Source organism: Cherax quadricarinatus, chromosome 81 (genome assembly GCF_038502225.1).
Source record: "Cherax quadricarinatus isolate ZL_2023a chromosome 81, ASM3850222v1, whole genome shotgun sequence".
In the NCBI taxonomy this organism is placed as follows: domain Eukaryota; kingdom Metazoa; phylum Arthropoda; class Malacostraca; order Decapoda; family Parastacidae; genus Cherax; species Cherax quadricarinatus.
In genome coordinates this window covers 8,159,808-8,179,996 of record NC_091372.1, presented here as the reverse complement: position 1 = coordinate 8,179,996, position 20,189 = coordinate 8,159,808, and the positions used below count along the sequence as shown (strand labels likewise).

At 40.6% G+C, this 20,189-nt stretch overlaps 1 protein-coding gene across 4 annotated transcripts in view; it reads left to right on the top strand.

Moving 5' to 3' along the window:
* The window catches only part of LOC128699868 (probable E3 ubiquitin-protein ligase HERC1), a 153,912-nt gene that overhangs the window by 92,932 nt on the left and 40,791 nt on the right, over positions 1 to 20,189 (top strand). For 3 of the 4 annotated variants that reach the window (XM_070102319.1, XM_070102317.1, XM_070102320.1), the window contains 2 exons: positions 11,589 to 11,771; positions 17,890 to 18,050. In XM_070102319.1, coding sequence (XP_069958420.1) covers positions 11,589 to 11,771; positions 17,890 to 18,050 — 344 coding nt within the window. The remainder of the gene's footprint in view (positions 1 to 11,588; positions 11,772 to 17,889; positions 18,051 to 20,189) is intronic. The other variant, XM_070102318.1, reaches the window with a different exon arrangement.

Here is a 20,189-nt window from a genome sequence, read left to right as displayed (position 1 = left end):
GTCGAAGGTCCTGGAACGGATTAAGGACGTATACCGAGGTACCTCTGTATTTACATAATATAATTATTTTCTTATTAAAAGTTCATTTTTATCTTTTGCTAATAATAATAATTCAAAATAAAATTAATTGATAATAATTTGCTTTTTAAAAATGTATACAAAACTGTTTAAAATTTTGAAAAGCTCATGGGCTGCACAGCATTTTGGGCAGCCTAAAATTTGGACTGAAACTATTTAATACCTAAAATATTGCGTAGATGGGGAGTCATTATCTTATGAATTGAGGAAAAATTATTTGCTTGTAAGATATAAAAAAAATATATAAATTTTGATTCCAGGTAGACTAGAAAAATGAATGTGAAGATTAAAAGATAAAATGTATTAGTACTGGGTAGTAAGATTATAAGATGAATATTTGTGTAAAAGATCAGTGACTGGATGGGAAGGACAAGAATTATTAGTGGAATAAAGAGTAAAACAATTGTGATAAAGGTTAAAATATGGTAAATAAAATAAAATAAAGGCCTTATTGATAAATTAAGATAAGAGAGGAGGATTTAACAAGGACAGGGATGCCTAGCATAATTATTAAGATCAAAATCCAAAAATATTTGCAAATGAAATTAATTCTATTTGTTTCAGGGGATTGCATGGTATAAAACCTTAAGAATTACCTTAAGGTCATTTCAAGACAATTTTCCAACTTTTCTTTCAGTATAAAAGTTAAGGATGCTGTATGGATGTGACACAACTAACTTCATTTTATTAAGATACTGATTTATTAGGGAGATTAGTAAATAAAATTCAGAGTGAAAAAAATACTCGTGCAGAAAGCAGTCTTGGTATAAATACAGCCAGGTCTCGATTAGTACGAGTTTGAATAGTGCAATTTTAATTTGGTGCAAGATTAATTAATGCTTCTTTATTTCTCCCAAGCTCTTCAAATCTTGCACAAAAATTACATATAATTTAAATACAGGTGCTCCTTGACTTACAGTGGGGTTATGTTCTGATGAACCCATCCTAAGTCTAAAATATCATAAGCATTCTAATACTGTAAACTACTTTCAATATCTCACAATGTTATATTCCCATAATTTAATTTCAATATTCATTATTGAAACTATTGTAATTAGAGTAAAACTACTGTCTGCTATAAACAAAGATGTATAACTTAAACCAACTATGACCAATTTCTTTAGTACAGTGGACTCTCAGTTAACATTAATCCATTCCAGAGAGCTTGTCTTTAACCAATTTTGTCATTATCCGAATTACTTTTGCTCATAAGAAATACGTAGTGGAAATCCAGTTAATTCGTTTCAGACACCCAAAAGTATTAAAAAATGTTTTCTATGTGAAATATGCATTTACCTACACAGAAAACAATAGTACACGTACATGGAGAATACAACAATAATATCACGCTTACCTTTATTGAAGACATGGTGATGTATGGAAGATGGGAGGAAGGGAGAGGATAGAGGAGTTTACAGTTGTTTGGAAGGGGAATCCCACTCCATAAAGACTTCAGGTACAAAGTCCTTATCGTGGGTTACTTCCCTCCTTTGTTTTTTAATGCCACTAGGACCAGCTTGAGAGCCACTGGACCCCTGTCACTCAAAGTTTTCCAGAGAGGTCTATTTCTGGCTTATGTTAGGAATTGTGTTGGGAGACACAAGATAGTCCTTCAATATTTCACTAATATTAGCTCTATGGCTTATTTATCTAGCACAATTCATCTAATACAGTGGACCCCCGGTATTCGATGGCATCGGTATTCGATGCATTATATCGCAAAAAATTTTCCTCGGTATTCGATTGAAAACCCGGTATTCGATATGATTCGTACGAGACCTGTCCACGTGTGGCCTGAACTGCCCCATGTGTGCCAGTGTTTACAAGCCAGCCAGTGTGCGCGCATCTAAGGATACATTCGGTGCATTCCATATTATCCATATTATCACTGTGTTTGGTGCTTGTTTCTGCAAAATAAGTCACCATGGGACCCAAGAAAGCTTCTAGTGCCAACCCTGTGGTAAAAAGGGTGAGAATTAGTATGGAAATTAAGAAAGATTTTGAAGGGTTTGGGGCTAACCCTGAGAAGCCTATGCCAGTTGTTAACACCTTTTCCCTCTTCCCATCCCATCCATCCTCACCAGATCTTCATTAAAGTTAAGTGTCAATTATTTTATTCTTACTGTAATTATTCTATTGCATTAAACTTAATATTTCATGTAGTAAAATTTTTTTTTCATACTTTTGGGTGTCTTGCACGGATTAATTTTATTTCCATTATTTCTTATGAGGAAAATTGATTCGGTTTTTGATATTATCGGTATTCGATGAGCTCTCAGGAACGGATTAATATCGAATACCGGGGGTCCACTGTATGACATAATAAACAATAATAACATAGAAAAATGACATATACTCTAGAATGAATAAAATACGTCATTGTCACGAGTGTTGCTCTGTTATTGTTGGGTGTATAAGCGCCACTGAGAGCATAAGCCGTACATGGTGGTGGAGGTGGTAGCAGCGGTAGAGACTAGAGACGGCAGTGTTGTCAGTCGCCCTAAATAACTCCAACAACATTGGAGGAGTTAGGTTCATGCTATCCTTTTTTTATCGATTAATCGCTTAACTTACTTGCTACAGTTAATGCTACACTTTATCGCTGGCTGCTGCTATAGCCTTTATAGACTCCTGCTGCTTTAGTATTGTACATATTGCAGAATTACTGAAAAAGGCACATTATCCCCTCTCTCTCAGCCATTTACCAAAGGGCTGGCTGGCACTAGAAGCTTTCTTTGGGCCCATTGTGGCTTATTTAGCAGTTACAAGCACTAAAAACAATGGAATAATACCAAATGTATCGCATGTACGCGTGGAATAATCCTTACTGGCTTGTAAACAATGACAAACTGGCTGTACATGGAGTGGCCGGGCTGCTTAGGCCGCGTGGACACGATCGGGACAAATGACTTGAACCGAGTTCTTTGTTATTAACTGAGCCAATATTTCAACATAAAAAATGTCGTTATCCGAATTTTACATTATCCGATGACGTTAACTGAGGGTCCACTGTATTAAGTAGTATATAAGCCATTAAATTAAGTCTGCCCATAATGCCTAGGCATGATAGTGGCTCTTTGCACTGTACCCCATTATTGTAATTACATAATCTCAATGTAACCTGGCAAAGAAATAAACTTTGCTTGTTTATATGCCAAATAAAGAAGTAAATAACTATTGTCTCTGAATAAGTAAACAAATGCAGTAGGATCCCACGTATACGGCAGGTTTGGTTCCAGGCTACCATGGGAAAGCGAACATCACAGGAAAGCAGAACGCCATTTTTTCCACCTATAAAAGCATTTAAATGCCAGATAACAAGTTTACACTAATACAGTGGACCCCTGCATAACGATTACCTCCGAATGTGACCAATTATGTAAGTGTATTTATGTAAGTGCGTTTGTACGTGTATGTTTGGGGGTCTGAAATGGACTAATCTACTTCACAATATTTCTTATGGGAACAAATTCGGTCAGTACTGGCACCTGAACATACTTCTGGAGTGAAAAAATATCGTTAACCGGGGGTCCACTGTATATATTAAGAACCTAGACATTAAAAACAATAAGGAGTAAAATACACACACACAGTACACTCATTACTTATGGTAATATATATGTAGTCTTAATGTAGGGTGAGAGATGAGTAGTGTTTATTGTAAGAAGTCAGGTGTGGGAGTTATGGTAGCTGGCCAGGACACTCCACCCACACGTAATATACTATTATGTTTAAAGCATCCTAGAGCGATCAAATACACTTGAAGTACTCATTGCATACCTTAAAATATTTGTAGTCTTGATATACGGTGAGAGGTGAGTAAACGAAGTAAAATGAATAGATGTGTGTGTGTGTGTGTGTGTGTGTGTGTGTGTGTGTGTGTGTGTGTGTGTGTGTGTGTGTGTGTGTGTGTGTGTGTGTGTGTGTGTATGTGTGTGTATGTGTGTGTATGTGTGTGTATGTGTGTGTGTGTGTGTGTGTGTGTGTGAGTGTGAGTGTGTGTGTGAGTGTGTGTGTGAGTGTGTGTGAGTGTGTGTGTGAGTGTGTGTGTGAGTGTGTGTGTGTGTGTGTGTGTGTGTGTGTGTGTGTGAGTGTGAGTGTGAGTGTGAGTGTGAGTGTGAGTGTGTGTGTGTGTGTGTGTGTGTGTGTGTGTGTGTGTGTGTGAGTGTGAGTGTGAGTGTGAGTGTGTGTGTGTGAGTGTGTGTGTGTGAGTGTGTACTCACCTATTTGTACTCACCTATTTGTACTCACCTATTTGTGGTTGCAGGGGTCGAGTCCTAGCTCCTGGCCCCGCCTCTTCACCGGTTGCTACTAGGCCCTCTCTCTCCCCGCTCCATGAGCTTTATCAAACCTCGTCTTAAAACTGTGTATGGTTCCTGCCTCCACTACGTCATTTTCTAGGCTATTCCACTGCCTTACAACTCTATGACTGAAGAAATACTTCCTACTATCTCTCTGACTCATTTGTGTCTTCAACTTCCAATTGTGGCCTCTTGTTTCTGTGTCCCCTCCCTGGAACATCCTGTCCTTGTCCACCTTGTCTATTCCACGCAGTATTTTATATGTCGTTATCATGTCTCCCCTGACCCTCCTGTCCTCCAGTGTCGTCAGGCCGATTTCCCTTAATCTTTCTTCATAGGACATTCCCCTTAGCTCTGGAACTAACCTTGTTGCAAACCTTTGTACTTTCTCTAGTTTCTTGACGTGCTTTATCAAGTGCGGGTTCCAAACAGGTGCTGCATACTCCAGTATGGGCCTGACATACACGGTGTACAGTGTCTTGAATGATTCCTTACTAAGGTATCGGAATACTGTTCTCAGGTTTGCCAGGCGCCCATATGCTGCAGCAGTTATCTGATTGATGTGTGCTTCCGGAGACATGCTCAGTGTTATACTCACCCCAAGATCTTTCTCCTTGAGTGAGGTTTGCAGTCTTTGGCCACCTAGCCTATACTCTGTCTGTGGTCTTCTGTGCCCTTCCCCTATCTTCATGACTTTTCATTTGGCAGGATTAAATTCGAGAAGCTATTTGCTGGACCAGGTGTCCAGTCTGTCCAGGTCTCTTTGAAGTCCTGCCTGGTCCTCATCAGATTTAATTCTCCTCATTAACTTCACATCATCTGCAAACAGGGACACTTCTGAGTCTAACCCTTCCGTCATGTCGTTCACATATACCAAAAATAGCACTGGTCCTAGGACCGACCCCTGTGGGACCCCGCTCGTCACAGGTGCCCACTGTGATACATCATTACGTACCATGACTCGTTGTTGCCTCCCTGTCAGGTATTCTCTGATCCATTGCAGTGCCCTTCCTGTTATATGCGCCTGATGCTCTAGCTTCTGCACTAATCTCTTGTGAGGAACTGTGTCAAAGGCCTTCTTGCAGTCCAAGAAGATGCAATCAACCCACCCCTCTCTCTCTTGTCTTACTTCTGTTATTTTATCATAAAACTCCAGAAGGTTTGTGACACAGGATTTGCCTTCCGTGAATCCGTGCTGGTTGGCATTTATACTCCTGTTCCGTTCCAGGTGCTCCACCACTCTCCTCCTGATAATCTTCTCCATAATTTTGCATACTATACACGTCAATGACACAGGTCTATAGTTTAGTGCCTCTTTTCTGTCTCCTTTTTTAAAAATGGGAACTACATTTGCCGTCTTCCATACCTCAGGTAGTTGCCCAGTTTCCAGGGATGTACTCACCTATTTGTACTCACCTATTTGTGGTTGCAGGGGTCGAGTCACAGCTCCTGGCCCCGCCTCTTCGCTGATTGCTATGTGTGTGTGTGTGAGTGTGTGTGTGTGAGTGTGAGAGTGTGAGTGAGAGTTTGTGAGAGTGGGAGTGTATGAAATAGTGTATGAAATAGTGTATGAAATAGTGTATGAAATAGTGTATGAAATAGTGTATGAAATAGTGTATGAAATAGTGTATGAAATAGTGTATGAAATAGTGTATGAAATAGTGTATGAAATAGTGTATGAAATAGTGTATGAAATAGTGTATGAAATAGTGTATGAAATAGTGTATGAAATAGTGTATGAAATAGTGTATGAAATAGTGTATGAAATAGTGTATGAAATAGTGTATGAAATAGTGTATGAAATAGTGTATGAAATAGTGTATGAAATAGTGTATGAGATAGTGTATGAGAGAGTGTATGAGAGAGTGTATGAGAGAGTGTATGAGAGAGTGTATGAGAGAGTGTATGAGAGAGTGTATGAGAGAGTGTATGAGAGAGTGTATGAGAGAGTGTATGAGAGTGTATGAGAGAGTGTGAGAGTGAGTGTGAGAGTGAGTGTGAGAGTGAGTGTGAGAGTGAGTGTGAGAGTGTGAGAGTGAGTGTGAGAGTGAGTGTGAGAGTGAGTGTGAGAGTGAGTGTGAGAGTGAGTGTGAGAGTGAGTGTGAGAGTGAGTGTGAGAGTGAGTGTGAGAGTGAGTGTGAGAGTGAGTGTGAGAGTGAGTGTGAGAGTGAGTGTGAGAGTGAGTGTGAGAGTGAGTGTGAGAGTGAGTGTGAGAGTGAGTGTGAGAGTGAGTGTGAGAGTGAGTGTGAGAGTGAGTGTGTGAGAGTGAGTGTGTGAGAGTGAGAGTGTGAGAGTGAGAGTGTGAGAGTGAGAGTGTGAGAGTGAGAGTGTGAGAGTGAGAGTGTGAGAGTGAGAGTGTGAGAGTGAGAGTGTGAGAGTGAGAGTGTGAGAGTGAGAGTGTGAGAGTGAGAGTGTGAGAGTGAGAGTGTGAGAGTGAGAGTGTGAGAGTGAGAGTGTGAGAGTGAGAGTGTGAGAGTGAGAGTGTGAGAGTGAGAGTGTGAGAGTGAGAGTGTGAGAGTGAGAGTGTGAGAGTGAGAGTGTGAGAGTGAGAGTGTGAGAGTGAGAGTGTGAGAGTGAGAGTGTGAGAGTGAGAGTGTGAGAGTGAGAGTGAGAGTGTGAGAGTGTGAGAGTGAGAGTGTGAGAGTGAGAGTGTGAGAGTGAGAGTGTGAGAGTGAGAGTGTGAGAGTGAGAGTGTGAGAGTGAGAGTGTGAGAGTGAGAGTGTGAGAGTGAGAGTGTGAGAGTGAGAGTGAGAGTGTGAGAGTGAGAGTGTGAGAGTGAGAGTGTGAGAGTGAGAGTGTGAGAGTGAGAGTGTGTGAGAGTGAGAGAGTGTGAGAGTGAGAGAGTGTGAGAGTGAGAGAGTGTGAGAGTGAGAGAGTGTGAGAGTGAGAGTGAGTGTGAGAGTGAGTGTAAGAGTGAGTGTAAGAGTGAGTGTAAGAGTGAGTGTGAGAGTGAGTGTGAGAGTGAGTGTGAGAGTGAGTGTGAGAGTGAGTGAGTGAGAGAGTGAGTGAGAGAATGAGTGTGAGTGTGAGAGAGAGTGAGTGAGAGTGTGAGAGAGAGTGAGAGTGAGTGTGAGTGAAAGTGAGTGAATGAGTGAGTGAGTGAGTGAGTGTGAGAGTGAGAGAGTGAGTGTGAGTGAGAGAGTGAGTGTGAGTGAGAGTGTGAGTGAGTGAGAGTGTGAGTGAGAGTGTGTGAGTGAGTGAGAGAGAATGAGTGTGAGAGAATGAGTGAGAGTGTGTGAGTGAGAGTGTGTGAGTGAGAGAGTGTGAGTGAGAGTGAGTGTGTGAGTGTGTGTGTGAGTGAGTGTGTGTGTGAGAGTGAGTGTGTGTGTGAGTGAGTGTGTGTGTGAGAGTGAGTGTGTGTGAGAGAGAGTGAGAGAGTGTGTGAGTGTGAGAGAGAGTGAGTGTGAGTGAGAGTGAGTGAGTGTGAGTGAGTGTGAGTGTGAGTGAGTGTGTGAGAGAGTGTGAGTGAGAAAGTGAGTGTGAGAGAGTGTGTGTGAGTGAGTGAGAGAGAGTGTGTGTGAGTGAGAGTGAGTGAGTGAGAGAGTGTGAGTGAGAGTGTGAGAGAGAGAGAGAGAGTGAGTGTGAGAGTGTGAGTGAGTGAGAGTGAGTGAGAGTGAGTGTGAGTGAGTGTGTGAGTGTGAGAGAGGAGAGAGACGCAGAGGATGTAAACAAGCAAATAAATGTATCTGGTTTTGGCTCATACACGTAACATCTCATATTTACGTCAATTTATTCTACTATGGGGTTTATTTATTGTGTTTATATGTTACGTAGCGTGTTTCTTACATAATTTCGAAAAAAAATATTATAGCTGGATTAATGAAAATGTTTGTATTAGTGTAATATACGACATTTAATGCGCCTTGGTGATTATTATTGCCTATTATCATTATTAATGTGGTGTCCTCAACACTAATAGGACACTCCTAGCAATTTTATTGTGTACCTACATGCCAGCACAGTAAGTACAGATACACAAAAGTGGAACCTCAGTATGCGACCTTAATTTATTCCATAAGGCTGTTCAAGTGCTGCTCTGTTTGAGTATCTTAACAAGTTCTTCCCAACCAATTTTCTGTTTGGTTGGCTTTTATCACTAATCTTCGTAGGCCCCATGGTGACTTATACAAATAATACAAAAAGTACCAAAAAATGCAAAGAATCATGGAATAGTTTATAGTGAAGTTCTGGCAGGTCGTATTTGTTTGGTAGAGTGCTGAGCTTTGCTCAAGTAGGGAGCTGGTCATATACCGAGATTCCACTGCACGTATATATAAAACATGAAGGAGTAAGGGGCTATTAACCCCTTCTTCTGTATATGTTACTAAAGTTAAAAGGAGAAACTTTTGTCTTTCTTTTTGGGCCACCCTGCTTTGGTGGGATACGTTCGGTTTGTTGAAAGAAGATATAAAACATGAAATAACTTAAAAACACTTGAAATTTTGGAAAGTTTCCAGAGATAATGGAGAGACACAGTGCTCACGAAGAATGTAAACAAACCTGGTGGGGCACGGCGACCATATTAGAAAGTCAGGTGGGGGGAGCTGTATAGCGAGTTTTGGTCATAATTTGAAATGTCCGTATTGGTGGAACGCCATAAAGTGGGGCCCTAACTGTAATCAAATACAAATATTGAAAAGTAAATAAATGAATAAAAGTTATGGATTTGCCTCTTTCATGCTGGGTAATTATCTTAAGATTCATCTCCAGAGTACAGCCTCTCCTCACTTAGCGACGTACTCGTTCACCGATGACTCGGACTTACGACGAGCTCTTTGACCAGTATGCATACTTAAATAATGTATATTATAGCTGATTTCCTCTATTCTTTTTATTACAATATACAGTATACTATTGTATAAACATTTAAAAATATACCAGTAAGGAAGATTGAGACATTTATACAACTTATGGGAATCTTTATTCAGGAAACATTTTGCCACACAGTGGCTTCATCAGTCCAATACAAAGCAAAAAGGTGTAAGGAGAGGAAGAGTTTGAGGTAATCAGTCCCTCAGCCTGGAGTCGATGTGTTCAGTCCATCAATCGTGTAGAATGTACAGCATAGCGCTGTAGACGTGGGTTATACACTGTAGTCAGGTCCTATGCTGTACATTCTACAAGACTGATGGACTGAACACATCGACTCCAGGCTGAGGGACTGATTACCTCAAACTCTTCCTCTCCTTACACCTTTTTGCTTTGTATTGGACTGATGAAGCCACTGTGTGGCAAAATGTTTCTTGAATAAAGATTCCCATATATTGCATAAGTGTCTCAATCTTTAACTTGTCGGTTTTTTAAACCATTCATCATATACCAGAAATGTTATAAATGGTCCAAAGGTGACATTAAAGCAATATCAAAGATGGTCGACACAAACCCGCTACCATTATAGTATGCTCCTCAAGTAGCGATGAATTCGTTTACCGATGTGGTCTTAGGAACAGAACTGTAATTGCTTTTGCACCATTGTAAAATCAAAATATTGTAATTGGAACCATCATAAGTTGAGGAGCACCTGTAGTGCTAATTTGAATAGTGCAACCCCTGCATGGGGTTCATGATTTACTGTAATAAAGACCTGGCTGTACCACCACAGGATATGTGATGTGTGTGACCTAACACCTGCACCTCTTTTGTGGACAAGAAAGGCCACTGCTTGCATTTGTTCTAGGATCATATATACTGCTTGCCCTGGCCAGCCTGGGATGAGCCACTCCCATGTTTTCTGTTAATGTAGAGTACTGTACATTATTTTTTTGCGTGTATCCGATGTCTTGTATCTGAAGTCCACATGACACTGTAAAGTTAATCTCAGTACTGCTAGGTGGGAGATTCATGTATTTTTTTATTTTGTTTGTGTTTAGTGTGACACATGTGCAACACTTGTGTATTTTTATTCCCGTACAGAGAAAAACAATGGAAGATAAGGAGTTTGAGGTAATCAGTCTTTCAACCTGAAGATATGTTCATTTCATTAGTATTGATAGACTGAACACATCATCTCCAGGCTGTGTGAGTGATTACCTCGAGCTCATCCTCGTCTTCCGCTGTTCTCTGTATCGGACTAATGAAGCCACTCGTTGGTCAAACATTTCCACAATGAAGATATGCAAGTGTTGCAAAAGTGTCTCATTTGTAAACTTGTCATTTTCTGAATCACAAATATAATAATTTTGTTCATGAATGGAACTTCTTGTAAATTAAGTGTCTGAAATGGATTTTGAGGTGTGCATTTTTCTTTGTTTTTCTGTGTGTTTGTGTTTGTTTTGATGAAATGCTCAGGTGTAGGCTGTATGCAAGGGAAGTGCATCTGTCTCTCAATCATTCTCTCTCTGCATGATACTTTTATTTCTAAGTATGTAAAATTCCAATACGTAGATAATTAATCAAAGTGGGATGAGGTTCGTATTAAGTATTAACTAGTACATAAGAATACTATTATAAGTATATGAGTAATAAGCATTTGCAAAGGAATCATGGATGCACATGCAGAAAACTAATTTTTTTTTTCAAAATATTTTGTACAGTTTGTATATATAAATACACATATATTTAGTACAGTACTTAAAATTAATATCTTCAAGTACAGGGAGTCGCCACCTTATGAACTCCCTTGCTACTAACATTCTCACTTACAAATTGTTGAAAAGTATACTTATAAAAAATTATTTTATTAATGCTGATCTACGGTCATGAACATGACACCAAATCCTCCTTTGTACTAGTACAGTGGACCCCCGCTTTACGATATTATTTCATTCCAGAAGTATGTTCAGGTGCCAATACTGACCGAATTTGTTCCCATAAGGAATATTGTGAATTAGATTAGTCCATTTCAGACCCCCAAACATACACATACAAACGCACTTACATAAATACACTTACATAATTGGTCTCATTGGGAGCTGATCGTAAACCGGGGGTCCACTGTATATTGTATTGGAGGCTAAGTTGTGAGGTGGAAGGCACTGTTCTGTGAGCTGCAACACTAGGAATGCTATGCATTCATAAGTTTGGGACCCCTGTACTTTATATCTGGTATAGTGTCTAAAGTGTTACATTTGGCTTATTTTTGGTTTGAAGTTTTCCCTTGTTACATCTTCAAGTGTACAGAATTGTGTAGTTTGTAAATACCATAATCATTCTGTCATCCACTGCCTCAACTCTGCTGATGATGTCTGCCTTGCGTGGTTTGCTGGACAGGTCCAAGGAGGTGACAACGCGCATTTTCAGGTTTGGGTGTGGGGCACAGGTCCTTGTCTTGCCTTAGGGTCGACTGAAGCCACCATGCTGAGACCACAGCCAATTGAGGAGTTGGCAGGATTGCGGATTGTGGATATATCTGCTGGAGACTCCCATGTGATGGCACTAACACACGAGTCTGAGGTGAGAATTCTTAATATTTTTCTTGCAGGTAGGGGTCGGGGTCGCCCCAGGAAAGGTTGGGGGGAGGGGGTAAAATAAGTTTTGTATGCAATGGGCTTGGACATGCAGCAGGCATGTGCAAGCATGTTAGATAGGGAATGGAGGCAAATGGTTTTTGGGACCTAACGAGCTGTTGGAGTGTGAGCAGGGTAATATTTTGTAAAGGGATTCAGGGAAACCAGTTAGCCAGACACGAGTCCTGGAGGTGGGAAATAAAGTGCCTACACTCTGAAGGAGGGGTGGAGATATGTTGCAGTTTTTGAGCTGTATTATTGTCATGCCTCTGGCAAGACATTGATGAAGTGAGTGATGATAAAAATGTATTTTCTTTTTTGGGTCACTTTGCCTTAATGGGAAATGGCCAGTGTGATGATAAAAAAAAAATTGTAATCTAACAAATATTACTCTTGAAAATTATTGCTTATAATAAAATTATTTCAGGACATGATGCCTCCCACTATCGCCCCATCGCTCTTACTAGTGCAGTTTGCAAAGTGATGGAACGTCTCGTAAATCGACGTTTAATGTGGTATTTAGAGACACACAACAGTCTCTCCGCTAGTCAATATGGCTTTCGTAAGGGTCGTTCTACCATAGACCCCTTACTACGCTTGGATATGTATGTTCGTAATGCCTTTGCGAATAATCACTCAGTTATTGCCATATTTTTTGACCTTGAGAAGGCATATGACACAACTTGGAGGTATAATATTTTGGCCCAGGCCCATTCCTTAGGCCTCCGAGGCAATCTACCATCCTTCCTTAAGAACTTTTTAACCGACAGACATTTCCGTGTTCGAGTCAATAATGTTCTTTCCCCGGACTTCGTCCAAGCTGAAGGTGTCCCTCAGGGATGTGTTCTAAGCACAACACTTTTTCTCCTTGCTATAAATGATTTGGCCTCTGTTCTTCCACCCAATATTTGGTCATCACTCTGTTGATGACTTTGCTATTGCTTGTGCAGGCGCTGACTGTCACCTTATTGCAGTTTCTCTCCAGCATGCGGTCGACCGTGTTTCCACTTGGGCCACCACGCATGGGTTTAAATTTTCAAGTACCAAAACTCCCCAAATTACTTTCACTAGATGCTCTGTTATCTCCGATCATCCTTTGTATCTCTATGGCTCCCGTATCCCCGAACGTGATACAGTCAGGTTTCTAGGCCTTCTCTTTGACCGTCGGTTATCCTGGAAACCTCGCATAACCTCTCTGAAGGCAACTTGTCACAGCCGGCTAAACCTTCTTAAAACCCTTGCTCATCTTTCCTGGGGAGCTGATTGTCGAACTCAGCTTCGCCTACATTCAGCCCTCGTTTTATCGAAACTCGATTGTGGTGACCAGATTTATTCCGCGGCCTCTCCTGCTACTCTCTCTAGCCTTAACTCTATCCATCACCAAGGATTACGTTTGTGCCTTGGTGCTTTTCGCTCTTCCCCTGTTGAGAGCCTCTATACAGAAGCGAATGTTCCATCCTTGTCTGATCGCCGTGATTCCCATTGCCTTCGCTACTATGTACGCTCTCACGATCTACACAATCCTTCCATTTATAGAATGGTCACCGATATTAGTAGACATTCTTTATTCGTTCGCCGCCCCTGTTTGCTCTGTCCCTTTTCTTTTCGCCTACATTCACTCTTGTCTTCCCTTCAGTTACCACCTTTATATGTTCATGTAGCATCTCACTTTTCCCTACCCCCCTGGGAAGTTCCAGCTGTTCGGGTCTGTTCTTTCTCACTCCCTTGCTCGAAAGCTCAACTGCCTACGGTGGCTTCCTGCTCTTTTTCTTGATCACTTCCACTCCCATTCTCATGCCACCGCTGTGTACACAGATTGCTCTAAGTCTTCAGACGGCGTCGGATTCGCAGCAGTGTTTCCGGACAGCGTCGTGCGGGGACATTTACTATCTTAGCTAGCATTTTTACTGCTGAACTGTATGCCATTCTTGCAGCACTTATTTGTATCGCATCTATGCCTGTGTCATCATTTGTAGTAGTCTCAGACTCCCATAGTGCTCTACAGGCTATAAGAAAATTTGATACATCTCATCCCCTAGTTCTCCGTATCCAACTTTGGCTACGCCTTATCTCTACTAAACATAAAGATATTGTTTTTTGTTGGGTCCCTGGTCATGTCGACGTACAGGGCAATGAACAGGCAGACACTGCTGCGCGGTCAGCAGTACATGACCTACCAATTTCCTATCGAGGTGTTCCATTTCTGGACTATTTTGCTGCAATAGCTACCCACCTTCGCACCCGTTGGCAACAACGTTGGTCAACTCTGCTCGGTAACAAACTTCATTCTATTAAACCGAGCATAGGTTACTGGCCGTCTTCTTGTCATCAGTGCCGAGGTTGGGAGACCACTCTCTCCCGCCTTCGCATTGGTCACACTCGTCTTACTCATGGGTATCTCATGGAGAGGCACCCTGTTCCTCTCTGTGAGCAGTGTCAAGTTCCAGTATCGATTAGCCACATTCTGTTAGACTGCCCTCTCTATCAACGAGCACGCAGAATTTACCTCCAACGTCGTCTTCGTTCTACTACTCTCTCTTTACCTTCCCTTCTTGCTGATGGACCCTCCTTTAATCCTGACTCTCTCATTGACTTCTTGACAACGACTGATTTACTCCACAAACTCTGATGATACTTTTCGCACTCCCCTCAGCCCTTTCTAGTTCAGTCTCTTGCTGCCCTTTACCCTTTCACCATCCACTGCCCCGCTGTTATCCGTAACCTATTACTCATCCATCTTCCTTTTTGCCACCTGATGCCCTCGCTTCCTTCCTGCCCTGCAGCGCTGTATAGTCCTTGTGGCTTAGCGCTTCTTTTTGATTATAATAATAATAATAATAATAATAAAATTATTGTATGGGTTTTATTCTTAACAATTGCTTGGAAAAATTATTTCCACTTAATCCTAGAGAGGTATACTTCTAGAAATAGTCTTAATTTGTTATACCCAGGTATGTTGTACCCAACGAGGACAAATATTAACATATACAACCATGTCTCAATTAGTTCTTCAGTTAGTGCGAATTTTGATTTGTCGCAAAATTAATTAATGCTATCCTCTCCCCCATACTCTTCAAATCACGTTAAAAAATTACACGTAACTTGAATAGTGCAAATTTGAATAATGTGACAGCTTCACAGGATTCATTATTTGCACTAATTGACCCACACCTGTGAATACCTGACCGGACTTGAGTCCTGGAAGTGGGAAGTACACTGCCTACACTCTAAGTGTCAGCATGCCTCTGGCAAGACACCGATAGATTGAGTGATGATGAGTGTTTTTTTCTTTTCAGTCATGCTTCCTTGGTGGGAGATGGATGATGTGTTAAAAAAAATAAATGCACGAGAGTGCTTAGGTGTTCCATTCCATTAATTTATCACTGATACTTTTTCACAGTTCATCAGAATTTATCGAATAAATATAACCTAATTTTGTAAAAATCATGGTTACTTTGAAAATAAAAATTTTTTAACATTAAGCTTAAATCATAAATATTTATATTTATTTATTACATCGAGTTGTATTCAACATGCACTTACCTTTTTTTTTTTTCTTTATTCCTGTATTAGTGGTGAAGCAATGTAAAAAGAGAGCAAATCAGAGAATGGGCGAGATGTTATCAACAAATTTTGTTGAAAATAAGAAAAAATTTTGGAGTGAGATTAACAAGTTAAGGAAGCCTAGAGAACAAATGGATTTGTCAGTTAGAAATAGGAGAGGAGAGTTATTAAATGGAGAGTTAGAGGTATTGGGAAGATGGAGGGAATATTTTGAGGAATTGTTAAATGTTGATGAAGATAGGGAAGCTGTGATTTTGTGTATAGGGCAAGGAGGAATAACATCTTGTAGGAGTGAGGAAGAGCCAGTTGTGAGTGTGGGGGAAGTTCGTGAGGCAGTAGGTAAAATGAAAGGGGGTAAGGCAGCCGGGATTGATGGGATAAAGATAGAAATGTTAAAAGCTGGTGGGGATATAGTTTTGGAGTGGTTGGTGCAATTATTTAATAAATGTATGGAAGAGGGTAAGGTACCTAGGGATTGGCAGAGAGCATGCATAGTTTCTTTGTATATAAGCAAAGAGGACAAAAGAGAGTGCAAAAATTATAGGGGGATAAGTCTGTTGAGTATACCTGGTAAAGTGTATGGTAGTTATTATTGAAAGAATTAAGAATAAGACGGAGAATAGGATAGCAGATGAACAAGGAGGCTTTAGGAAAGGTAGGGGGTGTGTGGACTAGGTGTTTACAGTAAAACATATAAGTGAACAGTATTTAGATAAGACTAAAGAGGTTTTTGTGGCATTTATGGATTTGGAAAAGGTGTATGACAGGGTGGATAGGGGGGCAATGTGGCAGATGTTGCAGGTGTATGGTATAGGAGGTAGGTTACTGAAAGCAGTGAAGAGTTTTTACAAGGATAGTGAGGCTCAAGTTAGAGTATGTAGGAAAGAGGGAGATTATTTCCCAGTAAAAATAGGCCTTAGACAAGGATGTGTGATGTCACCTTGGTTGTGTAATATATTTATAGATGGGGTTGTAAAAGAAGTAATTGCGAGGGTCTTGGTAAGAGGCGTGGAGTTAAAAGATAAAGAATCACACATAAAGTGCGAGTTGTCACAGTTGCTCTTTGCTGATGACACTGTGCTCTTGGGAGATTCTGAAGAGAAGTTGCAGAGGTTGGTGGATGAATTTGGTAGGGTAGGTAAAAGAAGAAAATTAAAAATGAATACAGGAAAGAGTAAGGTTATGAGGATAACAAAAAGATTAGGTGATGAAAGATTGGATATCAGATTGGAGGGAGAGTATGGAGGAGGTGAATGTATTCAGATATTTGGGAGTGGATGTGTCAGCAGATGGATCTGTGAAAGATGAGGTGAGTCATAGAATTGACGAGGGGAAAAGGGTGAGTGGTGCACTTAGGAGTCTGTGGAGACAAAGAACTTTGTCCTTGGAGGCAAAGAGGGGAATGTATGAGAGTATAGTTTTACCAATGCTTTTATATGGGTGTGAAACATGGGTGATGAATGTTGCAGCGAGGAGAAGGCTGGAGGCAGTGGAGATGTCATGTCTGAGAGCAATGTGTGGTGTGAATATAATGCAGAGAATTCATAGTTTGGAAGTTAGGAGGAGGTGCGGGATTACCAAAACTGTTGTCCAGAGGGCTGAGGAAGGGTTGTTGATGTGGTTCGGACATGTAGAGAGAATGGAGCGAAACAGAATGACTTCAAGAGTGTATCAGTCTGTAGTGGAAGGAAGGCGGGGTAGGGATCGGCCTAGGAAAGGTTGAAGGGAGGTGGTAAAGGAGGTTTTGTGTGCAAGGGGCTTGGACTTCCAGCAGGCATGCGTGAGCATGTTTGATAGGAGTGAATGGAGACAAATGGTTTTTAATACTTGATGTGCTGTTGGAGTGTGAGCAAAGTAACATTTATGAAGGGGTTCAGGGAAACCGGCAGGCCGGACTTGAGTCCTGGAGATGGGAAGTACAGTGCCTGCACTCTGAAGGAGGGGTGTTAATGTTGCAGTTTAAAAACTGTAGTGTAAAGCACCCTTCTGGCAAGACAGTGATGGAGTGAATGATGGTGAAAGTTTTCCTTTTTCGGGCCACCCTGCCTTGGTGGGAATCGGCCAATGTGTTAATAAAAATAATAAAAAATATTTACTTTGCATTTAAGTAGGCCTGGTCCAAGATGGCTGTTTGGGAGAAGGGGGTGTATTTAAGTAGGCCTGGTCTGAGATGGCTGTTTTGGGATGTATTAAGTAGGCTTGATCTGAAGTGGCTTGGGAGGGGGGAGGGAATACCTTAATACCTTTACCATTTGAAGGATTTCATGAGTTTGTGTGCTGTATCCTGGCCCTGTGCCAGGCTGATCAGGTACTTGCCTGGTCAACCAGGCTGTTGCTGCTGGCACACTGTTGCCCCACATATATCCTTTACAGTTGATAACATCTCACCCACTCTCTCATTTGCTCTCTTTTTACATTGCTTCACCACTCTCTTAACTTCTCTGGTTGATCTGACAGGTGATGATCCTGGGAAAAATTAACAGTTTAAGAAAATATTTCAGGTTTATGCCTGGGGTTCAAATACAATGGGTCAGTGTGGGCAGGGTCATACGGTATCGCCCATTCAGCAGCCCAAGAAAGTGATGGGACTGGATGTTGCTGTTCACCAGATTAGTGCTGGAACCACTCACTCCATAGCCTGGACTGCCATACCCACAGACAGGTAAGATGGTTATAATATGATGCAAACTGTCTTATGAAACTATTATATATACAGTAGAACCCCAGTATTCACTGAGTCAGTATCCCCAGTTTACTGTGGCCCAAAAATACCTCATAATTTTGCATAATAATGGCCCCAAAGTGCAAAAATAGAAAAGCAGGCAGTTCTTCAAAGCCTAAGAGAAGTCATGAAGTGCTTCCCATCAGTGAAGAGATGATACTTCTCCACTTGTGTATAATTTATCAATTAAACTTTCTAATAGGTATGTACAGTGGACCCCCGGTTAACGATATTTTTTCATTCCAGAAGTATGTTCAGGTGCCAGTACTGACCGAATTTGTTCCCATAAGGAATATTGTGAAGTTGATTAGTCTATTTCAGACCCCCAAACATACACGTACAAATGCACTTACTGAAATACACTTACATAATTGGTCGCATTGGGAGGTGATCATTAAGCGGGGGTCCACTGCATAGGACTTGTATATAAAATGCATTTGAAAAGGTGTATTCAGAAATGAATAGTACTTACTATGAAAGACTTGTAATTTTTTTATTCAGTCTTGAACTCACTTTTTCAATTAAATTCACAAAAAGTCACACTTTATAAAGCTTTATAAGAGCTTACTGTTGACTAATTTCATGATTACTTATTTGTGATTGCATATTTATGATTAGTATCTTCAGTAACCTGATTTAATAAAATAATGGGGAGAATGGGTGGCTGGTAATGGTGATTGTAATGATTATTGATACTGTTTGCCATGATTATAACATTACAGGGCAGTTATGTAACAGACAGATTTTGTTCCTTTGTTTCTGAGTTGGTTGATCCAGTGGACTCTGTCCCATATTTTTGGTCTAACCGAGGCGTGTTAAAGGTTTTCATCTGTGATTAGGGTAGATAGATACGAACTTTGCCAGATATGTGTAGTATACAAAGAAAAAATACACATTGCAGAACTTTTATTAAAGGTTTTCCTCTGTGTAAAATTTGTTATAAAATGTTCCAATAAGACTTTCTGGAATGAGTTTATTTTTTTCACACTACCAGGATAAGATTCAGAACAGTGCAAGCCCAGCAGCTGCAACTCATCCTTGTAAATTGAATAGGTAATTACACAAGTACAGTAAAACCCCTGTATCTGCGGATTCGGTTTCCACGGTTTCAGTTATTCGCGGTTTACCGTGGCCTGAAAATAACTCTTAATTTTGCTTAATAATGGCAACAAAGCGCAAGAGTACTGATGGTGGCAGTTCTTCAAAGACTAAGAGAAGCTGTGCACTTGCTTCCCATCAATGAAAATAGTGTTAGTTCTCCATTTATTGTGCATACTTTGTCACTTAAACTTTATTGTAGGTGCGTATGTAAATGAAAAATGACTTGTATGTATAGTTTGCTACTGTCCATGGTATCAGGTATCTTGGAATGTATCCCCCCACAGAGATCAGAGGACTGTGGTAAATGCAGCCCTTACAGACATGAACTGCCTCAAACACAAACAGAATTACAAATATCTTCTTATATCTTAGGCATTACGGTCACCTCACGTTACCACAGTCAGCAAAAGTGCCGTATAAAATAGTTGCTAATCTGTATCGTGCTCGGAAAACGTTGAACATCTTGGTTATGTTCGTGGTAGAGCTTGAAATTGACTTGATGAAGCTCTATTCTGAGTGAGTAAAAAGTTTGGGCACCTGTCACTAGCAACTTCCTTGCTAAGAGCTTCGACAAACCTCACATCTACCCTGAGTGAAACAGTGTAGGTGCTCCTCAACTTACGAGTGGTTTATGCTCCAGTGAACCCATCATAAGTTGAAAATATCATAAGTCAGATATGACTATATGATATATACTGCCACTGAATAAGTGAATAAACAAATAATTACTGTAACTAAATACCAGTATTGAAAAGTACAGTAGATTGTCATTTAGCATGGTAGTTATGTTCCTGAAAACACCGTGTTAGGTAAAAATTGTGTTAGATGAGCTGAAGAACTTACGGAAAAATAGGGTTACATTCCTGGGAGCCCCCAAAAAGCCAAACAACTTTTTTTTAGGCCTCCACATCTTACAAAAATAAAAGTGAATATGTAATTGTCATTCATTGTTGTGATGTATTATGTTGTTTTTACTGC